The sequence below is a fragment of the Cricetulus griseus genome, chromosome 4, assembly GCF_003668045.3.
Source record: "Cricetulus griseus strain 17A/GY chromosome 4, alternate assembly CriGri-PICRH-1.0, whole genome shotgun sequence".
NCBI lineage: Eukaryota > Metazoa > Chordata > Mammalia > Rodentia > Cricetidae > Cricetulus > Cricetulus griseus.
This window is the reverse complement of record NC_048597.1, coordinates 170,196,613-170,212,227: the sequence shown is the minus strand read 5'-3', so window position 1 is coordinate 170,212,227 and position 15,615 is coordinate 170,196,613. Positions and strand designations below refer to the sequence as shown.

General features: G+C 39.4%; 1 protein-coding gene across 2 annotated transcripts in view; it reads right to left on the bottom strand.

Annotated features, from left to right (window-relative positions):
* Nptn (neuroplastin) overlaps positions 1-15,615 on the bottom strand; it is a 69,493-nt gene that overhangs the window by 28,290 nt on the left and 25,588 nt on the right. For both annotated transcript variants that reach the window (XR_004769624.1, XM_027414907.2), the window contains exons 2-3: positions 5,861-6,208; positions 789-957 (exon numbers count right to left, since the gene is read on the bottom strand). Coding sequence is in view for 1 of the 2 variants with exons in the window: in XM_027414907.2 (XP_027270708.1) it covers positions 789-957; positions 5,861-6,208 (517 nt within the window). In the remaining variant the exon portion in view is untranslated. The remainder of the gene's footprint in view (positions 1-788; positions 958-5,860; positions 6,209-15,615) is intronic.

Sequence of the window (15,615 nt, the reverse complement as noted above, 5' to 3'; positions counted from 1 at the left end):
CAGTGGAGATATTAAGCTGCCACTAAGTGTAGGCAGGAAAGTATTCCAGAAACAATTCAAATTAGATGCAGATTCTAACATTGGTAGTGAAATAAATATACTGTAATACTGGATCTTAAAGGCAGTCTCTGAGGCTTAAAAAACAGATGAAGACCTACAAACTCATGTAGATCAATTAAATAAGGGACATGAAAATCTAAGTGATGTGAAATACTACAGAATGTCCTTGCTGCTAAGTCCACAGGCTTTCCTGGTCTCCCTTCAGTACTATTTCTTTATATGTGTATCATCCTGCCAAGTGGGATTAGCTGATCCTTTTCCAGGTCTCTTTACAAACAAACTTTTCTAAAACATGAGTTGCCAAATGTTCTCAACACTCTAAAAGGCAACAAGTCACTGGAGTTCCAGGTAATATCCTTTATTCAGAGGGTATATGTCTAGGTTACCAACCTCCCCCCAGATCACTAAAGTTCACTTTATCTACTGGTCCTAATTAGGTTATGGTTGTGTTGCTACTAGAAGACAATTCATTAGGACATCTATCCATAGGAATGAGTCCTTGTCCCAAGAATTGAGTTTCAAATCTGACTTTAATTTGCTTCTCAAACTACTGAAGTAAGTCAAGAGGTCTATATTCTGACTGTGACTCAACTATTAACTAATACTGACTCCTTGAGCAAATAATTCCCTGTTGTTGTCAGTGTAAGTTTCTTAATTATCACTGTGAGAGAACCATCTATGGCTCTCTCAACATGACTGCCCACTGGAATCATTTAAGAATCTCTCACCTGTATTCCATGTTGCTGGCATTCTTACGAGTGGCAGTGAGTTCTACCCCATTCCTTGTCCAGTAGCTGTGCATAAGGGTATGAGAGCTGGAAGTGAGGTTACACTGCAGGGTGACAGGAAGGAGGCTGTCTCGAATAATGACCTCTTCACTGGTGACAATTCTTGGCTCTGTAATTAGAGTACACAATGACAGAGTGCCATAGCTTTCCAATGTTTGCAGCCCTGACCTGAGAGTTGGATGGGGTAGGACAGGGAGACTAGAAAAAGAGGGAAGGCAGACAGGACTACATTAGGACTTTCACTTTACCACTTTGGAGGAAGTTAAAAAAGGAAAAACAATGATCATAAGCAAATGACCACTAGCGCAGACAACAACCTGAAGACCAGTTGGCCTAGACGTGAAAGAATGGGAGTATTACATGTGCTTGCACTGGCAACAATCCACTTACAGTTTTGAATATCACAATTTTATGAAGAACCACCAGCCAATTCAGGGTCTATAAAAAAAAATGGAGCTCTACCTTGCAGTTCTGAATGCAAAGGCAGTGTGTCATTTGTGTGACAGACTCCTTACGGAGTCACTGGAACAGCAACACATAATACATGTATGATTGTTCTCTCATTGGAATGTTAACCTAGAGCAAACCGACCATGGCCTTCATACAGAAAAGGTACTAGATTTAAAAGTAAACTTCCCATTGTAAGTCTCTTGCACTCTTTCAAATTCTGAGGAGGGTAACTTCTTAAAGAACCTTCTCCAGCCCATATTCCCAAACAAACTTTTCAGATTTGCACTTTAACACACACTCACTGCAAGACAACACAATTATACTAGAGTGTAATATGTCTTGGCATGTGGGCTCCTAGAAACTTATAGAACTGTAAGATCTTAGACTTTACTCCTCTCTTCTATGGGCTAGAACATGAAATGACTTGTACAAAAGCCATAGTTACCAGCAGTGGCAAAAATGTCTCTATAACTGACTGAGTTTCCTATCCTGTCCCCCACTCCCAAACACCTGCTAGCCCCCCCTCCCAACCTTCACTTAACACAAGGTATAGACTATTCTATTCTGGGCTTGAACAACTTAAGATAGGACTTTGTCTATAAAAATGATCTACAATTAGTTAAATAGAACCCATTAAGCAGAAAATTTATAAATCACATTGAATCATTTCTGGAAGATTTATCTTGAAAGAACTCTGAAATTTTCATTTCTATATTATAATCAGAACTATGTTGCTTGTTTTTTTTTATCTTTTCTTAGGTTTAATTTTTTTTTTTCTACTTTGGATCAAATGTTTTTTTTTTTTTTTTCAGGTGAAGTCTCAACCAATCACCTTTCCCGATTCACATTAGGAGTTATGTGACTCCTCCCCACACCCATTCTCAAACACCCATGGGTGATTTCCCACATCCCTGTCTCTGGCTACTTCTAGTATATATTTCCACAGCAGCTTCCCTCATCATTTTATAAAGAATGGTTCTAAATCTTGAGGATAGAATTGCCTCCCTCTTCTGAAACTGCTTCTTTTTATAGTTCAGAGGAGGGAAAAGGATAGAGAAGTCACAAGATACTTGGAAAATGTAATGCCTAAATGACTTCCTAACCCATGTAACATTTCTGCTTATATTGTTAGTAGTATCTTTATAATCTGTTGATAAAGCAAATCTTGAAATTGCCTCAATTAACAAACTGGTTCTAACTTATTTCCAATTCTGACAACAGGATAATGGTTATCTTCCATTCAGTACTGGTCCTATTTAGTAACACCAAACAGGGTCTCTATATACAAATAATGGAGGCATAGCAGCCACTAACACAAAAGCAGATGCATGTAAACATGTTAGCGCAGTGGTGTCCCATGATTTCAAGACACACTGGACAGAAGCCAATTCCCTGGGCTTTAGTAAGTTGAGCAGAACAGCTGCAAACCCTGCAATGGAAGGCGTACATACACCATCAGCAGAAAGCATCACAATTCCAAGAAAAATTAAAACCAAGCAAAAACAGAAGAGAAAAAGATAGAACCAGTACTCCACAGAAATTAAAATATATATATATATATCAAAAGCAACATTAAACCCAAACACACTTTCAAGTTTTCACTGAATTTTTATTGTCCAATTTCATTTTCTGTCCCACTTGGGAATCTCCCGGTTCTTCCTCTCAGATTGCACTGAGAAAGGGTGAACTCTGAGAATGAGGCCAAGAGTTTCCAGATGTTTATATACAAGGAGGCAAAGTAAATGCTACTCTTACCTGTGACGATGCAAATGACCATTGCAGTTCAGGGAGATTAAGAAGGTGATGAAAGCAATCTGGTAGACTTTCTGCCAAGAAATCTTAGAAGGCAAAAGAAAGTACTTTTTCCCTTAAATGTTAAGGATCCAGGTGAGAGTCAGCTGGGAGCAAGTTGATTAGCTTTAAATATGATTCTGTATCAGAGGAGGACTGTAGGTGGGGTGACTCCTATGGTTACTGAGTTCCTTGGCTGTTGTATGCTGTACTCCATTTGTATTCTACACCAGGATGAAGGTGAGACATTTATTTCTGTGGCCCAGTGCTACCCAGTGAAAAGTCCAAGAGAGATGAACATTTAGAAATTCAATTACTTTTACCTGTCACTGACTCCTATTTAGAAGCATTAGGTAGGACCCGTACATTAGCCACCGTGTACGTAAAGAACATATTATGGCAAAGAAAGCCTAAACTCTAGAACCATTTCTCTCTGGTTTACATTATTCAAAGACCTTTGGGAAAAGTACTACTGCTATGTCAGTCTTAGAAGATTCCAACCTCCCTGTGGAGAAATGTTTCTAGGGAGATCTAAGATCATAAAACAATTAAAGTTAAATTCAGGATGTTACAGCTAATTTGTGTTAACCAACTGATGTGGATATCCAGGGAGAAACTAACTAGGCAGGCTGTGGCTCAAGTATATGTAGAGACCCATAAGCTAATAAACTTATTTCTAAGTAAACTGGGAAGTCTGTATGCTCTTAGGTATGCACAGGTAACCCCAAAGTCCTACTTTTATACTCCCTAGACATGGTCTTTTTATCTACAAGTTAAGGTTCTTGGAAGTAAAACTACCAAATGCCCAGCCTATGACTATAAACTTCTACAGACCTTTGTGGCCAATTGGATAATTCTGCTTTTTGTTTAAGGAAAGGAGCAAGGGGGCAGGAGAAGGAGGCGTGCGGGGGTGGGGGGTGGGGGGGGTAGGGGAGTGTTAAACAAAAAAAGAAAAAAGAAAAAATTGCTGGGTTAATATTCCCCATTTCCACATAAACAGGTTTTCTTTTCCCCTTCACAGAGCAGGTTCTCTGATTCAGCAGTGCCAACTGCAACAGCCTCTCTTGTCTTCCTTTCACACACCACCCCCAGTTTTCCAAGTGGATACAAAACAGACACTAATTTGCTATTTTTCTATTATAAGTATATATATTCAGAGCCCCTCTCCTATTGCTGGGTTATCATCAAATTGCTCACAAAAAATGCATATTTTACTACTTAAACTTCATTCCCTCTAAATCAGTCACTTCGAACTAAAAATGGCTACACATCTCTCACTGAGCCATTCAAGATCATATAACAGTATAAGAGGTCCCTCAGTCATAAACCAGTCAGATGCAGGACTAGAACCCTTCCTGGTGAGAGCACTGATTTTTGTAGTGGGCTCTCTGTTCTCTACCATTCAGGTTTCAGAAAAAGAACTGGCCACCCAAACCTAACTTGTACAAAAGACAAAGGACTCAAGAGACCTGGGATTGGGATTTAGCATCTATGTGTTTTTTGTTTTTTTTTTTTTTTTTTTTTTGAAGACAAAAACAGAGACTGTGAATGGGTTTATCTTGGGATTTATCATCCACTGGGATAACGAACTCTGGCAAACATCAGTCAAGTTGCTTACGACCAGGAATCAAATGCAATTCTGACTTTCAACACATCACGATAAAAGCTTTGTTTTTTGAAGTTTTTGTTTTGTTTGTTTGTTGAGAAAGGGTTTCTCTGTGTAGCTTTGGAACCTGTCCCGTCCCTCACTCTGTAGACCAGGCTGGCCTCGAATTCACAGAGATCTGCCTGCCTCTGCCTCTTGAGTACTGCTGAGTGCTGAGATCAAAGGCAAGTACCATTGCACTCGGCCTAGAGGATTAAAGGCCTGAGCCACTACCTCCAGGCATGTGATAAGAGTTTTAAAGACAATATAATTTGCAGCTTCAGACCACCTAGCTCCTGATAGCAAGACTAAGGGAGAGAATCTCAGGAAGCTATTTTTAAGAAAAAAAGACTCAGTAAGAACTGTGCTGTTGCATTGGAGGGCTGCTGTCAGAGAAGCACATGCCACTGCTTTAGAAAAGAAAAAGAGCTGGAGCTATGGAATATCCAAGCTTACATGCCACCCAACAAAACACACGCCACCACACTGCACCATGGCAACATTCCCATCAACAGAACAGAATAACACCAAGTCACAGTGAGGGGGAAAAGGCTGGGCAGACACAAACTTAAAACCACAGAGGTGAAGGCCACTAGCTATTCAGAGAACTTCCACAGATGAACAGGGGAAATAAAAAGTAGTTAGAGTGGAGAGAAAAACAAAAATAGAAAGGCACCAGAGAAGCAATCAGCAAGAGGATAGCAGGAAACCTACTACAAAATTCAAGAGGAGGGAAAGAAACAGTTTCAACACTACCCTCATTGACTGCCTGGCATTTGTGCTTTTTAAAAAAATTTGCTTCCCCAGCTCTCCCTCCCAACCTCTTCCCAGCGCAGCTGACTTTGGACAGTCATGGATTTCCTCAAGTTCTTTGTTCCTGAGGAGAAAGACACAGAGAAGGGTTGGGGATAAGGGAAGTAGAAATGACAGCAAATTTAAAAAAAAAAAAAAAAATGCCACAAATGTTTTCATACACTACAACCAGAAGGGTCATGAATTTGAAAAAACAAAGACAAGGAGTGGGGTAAGCGATCATACTGGGGTAGAGGGAAAGGCAGCAGAAGGGAAGGGTCATTGGGCCACCTCTAAAGACTACAGTACTACTACTGTAGGGTGCTGGACTCACTCTGAAGGACGCTTATGGTGGCCTGGGCTCGAATCCATGTTATGGAAGGGTTTTGCCTCAAGTCATTCCTCTTGGGGTCGTTGCTGGCCCTGCACTCGTAAGTCCCAGAGTCCTCCAAGGTGAGCCGGGTTATTCTCAGCACACTCACGCCGTTTGACCCGTAGGCGGTGTTTACGGTGACACGGCGCTTCCGAGCACCGTCCCACAGCTGTCTGAAAGACTCTGCCCGGTTGACTTCTGCGTACCACCACTGGATCTCTGGCGTGGGGCTCCCGACCACGTCACAGTACAGCTCAAAGGCGTCCCCCGTGAGCTTAGTTTCTGACATGGGCGACTTGACAAACCCAGCTAGAGGGAGGGGGAGCAGGAATGCAGTGACAGGCCAACCAGAAAAAAAAAAACAAAAGAATCAACAGGTGTTAATAATTTAAAGGAAAGAAAAGAAAAGAAAAAAAAAGCAAATGAGTTGCAGAGAACAAAAAAAAGGATTCATTTTTAAACTATAAAGAGACAGTAATAGCAATTCATACAAGCTTTTAGAAGAAGAACCACCCTGGGAAGCTTATGAAGCAAAGGCAGGCCAATTACAAGCTGGGGCAGCCCAGGTGCTGGCCAGGCAGAAGCAAGCCCACTGGAAAGCATTTTAGCAATGGGCCCAGCTGGTAGGAAATGAGAAAAAGCCTTAGGTCTTGGGAAGAGCATCCTTCCATAGAGCACAAAACCATTACCCTTCCAAACTCAGGCAAATGATGGAAGATAACAGGAAGTGGTAATGGGTTTTTATGCCAAGTCAGGATCTTTTTTTAATGGGTAAACATTTCATTAGAAATGCAGTATCCTAAGCCTCAACAAGAAGTATTAACTAATGTACTGGTACCTTCTCTTGTTATTCAGAGTCCAAATTTTAGCTGAAGGTCAGCAAAATTCTCATATGCAGGATATTATCCTTAGCTTAGTCTTTTCCCATCTCTTAATCTTCCTAGGGCACCTAGTAAACAAACAACCCAGCTGTCTACATCACCTATCTGAATACAGACCCTCAGGAAGAGAAAACTAAGGCACAGTCTGTACTTCATACTGCAAGAACTATTGAGTTCAGCTCAAGAGTTAAACCAACACTAATAGCGGCCCAGTCAATGCCAGTGAAAGAGGGACAATGCTCTTCATGATCCTATAAATTCTACTAGTAAAATCTCAACAACCAGTCTTTGAAATAATTGTAGTTCTTGACAGGTTCTCCCTACAAAGGGTGTTTGTCTGGCTGCTAATCCAAAAAGGATGAGAAATGACACTGATGAATTGAACTGTAGGGTGAAGGTTATGTCTCAACCTGTATTCAAGGCACTGCTCAGAACTAGAGCTGATGCCTACATCTACTTGCCTGCCCATAACTTGCTGTCTATAAGGCAAGCTAGTAATGGCAGAAAGAGTTTTGTTTTGTTTTGTTTTAATCAATATCATCACCCAGTCTTATTTTAACACCTGGAGTAAGGCCTATAGTGAGAAAGACACCATGTGTTGGAATTTCTACCAATCAGGCAATGTCCTAAAGTGTAAGTCAAGAATTTAGAGGAGGGCATTCTGAGTGGCTTGGCTCATGAACTAAGCATGCTCACCTGCAATGAACAAATTACCAGGTCAGAATCTTACCATATTAGACTTAAGAACACTGTGGAGAACAGGGAGAACAAAAATGAAAGTTTCTCTAAAGTCTAGAAACCAGGGATCTAATCAGCTAACTAAAAATGGAGGTTAGTAAGTAGAAACATTCCTGTTTATAACCACTACACTATCTACCTTTGGAAATGAATCCCATGCTGTGCATCTAAGAATATTAAGGAGTTGTTGACTGCTATATTTAAGTACAGGTAAAGACCTCTAAATTCATTATGGCCTTTCAACTAGCTTTCAGAGTAATCAACAGGCTCAGACTAAATGTACTTTGAATATGCTATTTGAAACTTCCCCTTTGAATGAAGGATTTACTACTTGTAATAAACTATCTGATACAAGCCCTAACAGGCCAAACAAATGTCAATCAGTCTCAGATACAGAAGTTGTTTGAATAAATATAGAAAAGAACCCCAAAGGTCCTGAATAGAGCTGAGCTTACTGCTAGACAAAATGCTGATCTAAACGGCCATGTCTCAGTCAGCCTCATAAACTGCTACTGTCAAAAAGTCAATGCCTACAAATAGAAGAGGAGAGGTTAAGGAAGATGGTTTTTACTATTAGTGTAATCACCAGTGAAAACCAGTTATCATTAAGTTCTTGAAACACTGTAAAGATTGTTTTAATCATATTCCTGACCACTTAATAGAAATCACATCTTATTCTGGCACTGTCCATTAACATGGGGCTCTTATATCCCTCAGATACTGTAATTATGTACTTGATAATGTCCTAGAAACTATTATTGGTCTTGCATATTTCCTACTTTCTTCTAAATAGCACAAAGTTATTAAATTAAACCCTGCTTAAAAATCTGTTGACCAAGGTAATATAAAAAGGATGATCCAAAAAGAACCCATGAAACTCCAATGCAATCTCAAATCTCAATATTACATAATTCAAAGGTATTGAGAAAAGGATATAAACATGATTCCCACTGCACAAAACAAAGCAAATTATTCAGCCTGGTCCTGCCACCCCAGGCAAGACTTCCCACCAATGGGGGGGAAAAATGTTAATCTAATTTAGTTCAAATGCCTACCTGTAGGTCAGGCTTAAACCAGGTTTGGTGGTACATGCCCTTAATCTCAACACTCAGAAGGCAGAGACAGGCAGATTTCTCAGTTCAAGGGCAACCTGGTTTACAGACCAAGTTCCAGGACAGCCAAGGCTACACAGAGAAACCCCATATCAGAAAAACAAACAAAAAATTATCTGTATCAATGAAATCAAGCTCAAGTTAAATTTATTATTTGAACTGGTAAATCATAAGATGCAAAATTTTAAAAGCAAAATTTTAAAAACAAAATTGAAGGAGCTGGAGATATGGCTCAATGGTTAAGAGTACTTGTTGCTCTTGCAGAGGGCCTGGGTTTAGTTCCCAGAACCAAATGGGTCTAGTTTCAGAGAATTCAGAGAATCACACTCCCTCTTCTGACCTTATCAGGAACTGCACTTTCATATTGTACAGACATGTGAACAAAACCATCCATATACATAAAATAATTTTTTAAATGCAACTATATTAAAACAGACAAGGGATTTATAGAGGCTTCTTTTATTCTTATATTAAAAATAAAGTCTTGGAATAAACCTGAAGGATTCACAGAGTATTGGATAGAAGTGGCTGTGTCTCTTTAAGCCCTCCTTATTCCTTCTGAGTATCCCTCTATCTTCTTCTGAGTTAGCCAGAAAATTCTATGGTCCACTCCACTTGTAGTCTTGGAACGACAACATAAACAAATCTCCCACAACAAGGGATATCCTTCTACAGTCTAAGGCCACTATTATCATAATTTATTATTAAGACATATTAATAGGCAATGTTTTCTTTCCTTAATATTTTAATTCCTTGAAAATTTCATTTTAATCTTACTTACCTATCCTCACTGTATTCCCTAAATCTCCCAGCTCCACCCCTATCTCTTTATTTTATACACTTTTTATTTTATGTCCTGGTGTTTTGCCTGAATGTATGTCTGTGTGAGGGTATCAGAAACCGTGGAACTGGAGTTACAGACAGGTGTGAACTGCCATGTGGGTACTGGGAATTGAACCCAGGTCATCTGGAAGAACAGCCAGAGTTCTCAACTGCTGAGCCATCTCTCCAGCACCCACCCACCCTACCCCATCTCCACCTCTTGTTTAATACCCCCACTGAGTCCACTTTGAGCTGACTATGGATGTGGGGCCATCTACTGGAGTGTGGTCCAGCTAACAAGTGGCCACACTCTTAAAACAAACAAAAACCCAAGGGGTTTTCTCTCCTCCAGAAGCCATTAGCTTTCATTAATTCCTTGGTCAGGGACAGAAGCTTATGAGCTCCTCCCTGATCCAAGGCAACGTTTTCTAAGTGTGTGTTATATTGCAGGCATTCTATCTGCATTATTCCCAATTGCTTGTTTTTGAGACAGGGTTTCTCTGTGTAGCTCTGGCTGTCCTGGTACTCACTCTGTAAACCAGGCTGGCCTCAAACTTAAGAGATTTGCCTGCCCCTGACTCCGGAGTGCTGGTATTAAAGTCATGCACCACCACACCCAGCTTTCCTACTTTATAAGATAGGTATTGTTGAAACCCTTAAAAACAGAACTATAGTCCCAAAAGAGTTAAGTGTTACAAGCTGCAGGTGTAGTTGTGTTAAGAGTATACACAACCCTTGCTTGGGTTTGAATCCCTTGCACGAAGAGCCGGGGAAGGGTATTTTGCCCATCATCATGAGAGTCTAGCATAGAACCCAGATATGTTCAAAGTCGAAGCATGGTCTCTTAACACTGTCCATAATTGCAGCCAATGTGTCTTACAAGGCTAGACAAGTTTCCATAATCATTTAAAAGCAAATTAAAGATATATTTTATCATTTAATTTAGTAAATTAGCTGGCTAATTCTTGTACACAAAAATAGTAGACATCATCTACTAGAATAACTTAACCAAGATCACTTTAGTGGCTAAGCCAGAGTGTACCTAGGATTAAAGTGTCTAATATTACTACTCTGAGGCTCTTTCCCATAAAGTGTACTGCCTCTATAGAAACTACAAGATTCCTTGATAGTGGAACACTTATCAAAAAAAGCATGTAAATATTTCCCCTCCAAACAGAGGGAAAGAATTTCTCTATACAGCATTGGGAAATAAATCACAATTAGTAAGGGAAGGTTATTAGCAATCATCCACCTCATTATCTACCCAAAATTAGCTCCAGCTTTCAGAAGGAGCTCAGAACCTGACTCACTGCCCTGCCTTTCATTACCAAGGGTTTTCAAATAAACTGTGCCCTCAACATGAAAGTACACAACTGCCTGAAGTTAGGGACCACCTTCAGAAGCACTTACTTGAACAATGATACAAGATTTTTAGGGCGAGAGGGAATAGAAACTGGAGTTAAAGTGGGATAAAAATGGAGGCAGTAAAATCCAGAAAAGTGTAATAAAAAAAACTGGATGTGTAGATATGAGCACAGTGTAAAGAGAAAGGGAACACAGAAGAGCCAAGCTAAACCCAATCTCAAAAAAACTATCTCCACATACACCTTAAGAAAGAAGGAAATTTTTACGACCAAATTCTCACTTTTCTTCAAGGCAACCACAGTACAGGTAACGTTAACTTCTCTCCCTTAGCTAACTACTGCCAGGGAGGGAGGGGAAGAGAGAAAAGGGGGGGGGATAGCTGTTCCCTTCAAGCCCCTCTACCACTGATTCCTGTGTGTGGCTCACGCTGTTCTCTTTCCTATCCCAAAATAAAAAGAAATGATGGCAAAAGATTAAAGAAACTTTATTCTCCTCACACATACACAAACTCAAATCATTTACCTCAAAAATACTGAGCAAGATCTACTGAGAATTCAATGTGGTTACAGGGAATGAGTATTTCAAATCTGCATGGAATTGCTGTAAAAGAAATGGGACTTAAGCCTACATAGCTTTGCCTATCTTTACTGTTAATTAAGCAGACCAAGTATTACTATCAATTAACAACAAACTGATCATAAGTCCACAGGCACTAATTCCGTATACACCAACCAAGGGTAAGGCAGTCCTGAAGACCTCAAAGCACTAGAAATAGGACAACCTCGTTCTCTGCAACAGAAGATATTAGGGAAGGTGGGAGTGGTGATGAACTCTTGGATTGTCACTAGTACTAGGTAGAGATGGCAATCATCAGAAAGCATTTCCAAATTCAAGCCTGTGCCTTTCAATCAAGCAAACATGTCAGAAGTATGGGTATTAAGATCATTATAAGCCAAAGCCCATCTTTAATTCTGAAATTCTATCAGCCAAAATATCAGATTTTGGTTAGCCTAAATAGGGAAAATCTAGTTGATGCCAAAAAATAAAAAGTCCACACAGTGTAGTGATTAAATTTAAAAAACAATAAAATCAGAATGCCTGGGTTCACAAGAGGTCCTGTTACTAACAGGTTGTCTAACCTCAGGCAAGTGCCCTAACCTCTCTGAGTTTCATCTGCTTAATCTGTTAAAAAGGAGCTAATAATAGCAATTTCCTTAGAGGGTTACTGTGAGGATTAAACAAAATGACACAGCTTACAACAGCACATGGCACATACTGAGCTCTCAATAGTGTTACCTATTATTGTATGTCTCCAAAGAAATAAATGCTGAACAGGCCACATACAGCAACCTTCCCCATTGCTTTACAACAGCCTGGGAAACAGAACTTCACACATATATCAAATTTAACTTAGAATCCAACTTTAAAAACATTTAGCTGTAACTTTTCAAATAAAATGAGATCACTGTGGAAATGTTTAAAAGACAATGTAAAGTAAGGGAATTCTTCAATCCTTCCTATTCTTAGAGCAAACTAGACTTGATAGAGTGGTAACAACAGATACACATATAAACACCTCCCCCATGTGCGTGTGCATGTACACACTCACTCTCTCTTGAGTATATACATGCAGGAATATGCATATGCTGGCAGCCATGTGCCACGTGGAGATCAGAGTTCTGTCCTGTGATGTAGCTCTCAGGTCTGAAACTCAGGTCATTAGACCTGGAAGCAAGCGTCTTACCTACTGAGCCATCTCATCAACTCAGAACAAGACCTATTAATTACAAGTAGACTTCACAATTGAGATACAGGCAAACACTGGACATTGGGTAAGCCAAACTGTAAATTCACAAAAACCTTAGATAAAAATCAGAGTTGTAAAATTTTTATTCAGATCAGTTAGTTTAACTTCAGCCTGAAAACAGTGTGACACTCTAAATTAGTGTCTCCACAATGTAAATCCTCTTCACTTGTAACAGTTTCTTCAAAATGGATGATGCTAAGATCATGTAACTTGTGGAAGAGTTCTGTAAAACTGTAAAGAAAATGCACATCCTAAATAACTCCAAGGGAAAAAAAAAAAAAAAAAGCACTGAAAAGAAGTGATCTTCAGTAAGTATTCCCACTGACAAGGCAAGCATAATCTTCTGAGATCTGTGGGATTAAAAAAGTCAAAGACAAACCAGGTGTGGTTCAGCACTGAGGAGACAAAGGCAGGCAGATCTGGAAGTCTGAGGACAGCCTGGTCTACATAATGAGTTCTAGGCCAACCAGGTTACACAATAAGGCCCTTTGTCAAAACAAAATAAAACAAAAGTCACTAACAAAGAAAAAGTTACAAGTAGGACTAAAAGACCACAGGCTTCTCTCATCTTAGAAAAATATAAGCACATAATTTCTGTAGTGTTACAGACACAAGGCTTGACACCCTGAGTCTACACTGTACAACTGTTAGATAAATGGACATCTAGAGGTCTCTCTATGAAGCCAAGAGCTCACCTTATAGGAAAATGGATGGGAGTCTTCCATTTCTTCAATCTCAAATTCCTCATCTGGAAAATGGGAGCAATAATTCCTATCTTAACTGTGATGGTAAAGTGAAGTTCACATGAACCGTGTATATAAAGTATCTGTAACATGGGAAGCTACAAATATATTATAAAATGGCATATTATACAAACATTCTACTCTATAACTTAAAAGAATAGCCCAAACCAGTCCTAGGTATTCTGTGGAGTTACTTTAAAAGAAGTTTGAAGAATGCAATCTTAACTCAAGACTCACTCACTGGGGAATGGGGAAACTTACCTAGACTATCTGATTGTGTTGTGTGGAAGATCCTCACTATGTATCCCTGGCTAGCCCGGAGCTTGCTTTATCTACCATACTGAACTCAAACTCACTCAGAGATCCACCTGCCTACTGAATGCAGAGATAAAGGCATGCACCAACATGCCCAACTCTGAATGTTTTTAACCTTTACTCAGTGTGTGTTTGAGAGTGTGAACACCATGACACAAATGCCAGAGGCCAACTTTGAGTAGTCAGTTCTCTCCTTCAGCTGAAGGGTTCTGGAGATCAAATTTAGGTTGTCAGGCTTGTGTGGCAAGTGTACCTGCTGGGCCATCCCAGTGGCCTGACTATCATTTCATTTTTCAATTTTCCAAAAGAGCATTGAAAGCCACCAGAACAAAAAAAAAAAAAAAAAAAAAAAAAAATTCCAACATGTTTCAAACAGAAACTGGCCAACTTTAAATCAAGTAAGATTGCAAGTAAAAATAAAAACAATCATTTTTGGCTATTTTTTGTTTGTTTGCTTGTTTGTTTGTTTTTTGGTCTTGTGGGGCTGGAGAGAAAGCTCAGTGGTTAAATGTACTGGCTACTCTTCCAAAGAACTCTGTTTCAATTATTCAGTGCCCATATGGATGTTTACAATTGTCTATAACTCCAGTTCCAAGGAATCCAATGTCCTCTTCTAGTCTCCATGGACACTAGGCACATATGTGGCACAGACAACCATGGAGGCATACCACCAATATACATAAACAATAAAATGTCAAAAATAAAGGCCTTGACACCAAATCTAAGGAAAAGAGTGAATTGGTTTGGGCTTTTTCTTTTTTCTTTTCTTTCTTTCTTTCTTTTTTTTTTTTTTTTTTTTCCTGAGACAGGGTCTCTTTACGTAGTCTGGCTCCTCTGGAACTCACTATGCAAACCAGGCTGGCCTTGAATTCATGGAAATCTACCTGTGTGCTTTACATGTAGCTGAACTGGAAGATTTTAATAACAAAGATAAGAATCAGAAGCTTGGAGTGACCTCTTGCATTTTTCTTATAACTACAGTTCCAAGGGCTACCTCAATATCCAACAGCCTTGGTGTGGGTTCTAAGAGAATGAATGTTCTCCTTAATAAGTTACCAAAACAGCAAAGGCACCTCGTCTAGGCTTTTACAGTCTTCAAGTACACAGGTTCATACACCTTGAGACTAAAAAACAAGTCTTCTTTAACCCAGAAAACAAAGAAAATCGGATCAAAGAAAGGGAGACCAAATATAAATCAGGTCCTATCTGACTTTGATCTTGGCCTTTTAAAACATGTCCAGGTGGGAAAATGAAGCAACCACAAGCAGTTGCCAAGCTAGTTTCCCTTGGAAACTTTAAGCAACCCACTTTCTTGGGAGGTTTTGTTTTGTTTAGCCCAGGCTGGCCTTGACCTCACCATCCTATTGACTCAGTCTCCTGAATAGTGGGATTATAGGTGTGAGCCACCTGGCAGAAAGGTGATTCATTTTTTAATTTCACAAATAACTCTCAAGCAGCTGGTACACTCGAGCCCAGCAGAGCTTGTTTTGTGATCTGTTAATAAGCCAAAGAATGTTCATAATGAAAGGTTTGGCTCACATATTATACTTATCATAAAAGTTTTTTTCATTCCAAAAGACCAATAAATATAGCTATGGACCAAATTGGTGCTCTTTGAAAACAGAAGCAATTTAAAAACAAAGGAAAAAATTGCAGATGAAGAGCATTTTTTAAATAAACTTCACCTAGGCCTGTGGTTAGGTTTTATTAAAAGCAAGATGTGAATGATATACTTTAACAGTTGAATATACCAATTTGACAATTTTTTGCGTGACTAACATTAAAACACACTTCTGATTCTTCCAGGATCATCTATGTACATCCTTGTGTCCTTTTAAGATTCATTTAGCAAAGAATTCTGCTAAGTTAGTTTACCAAAAAAATTCACCTATCTTCAGCATCTGCCAAGACATAGTACATGATCAAGCATCCT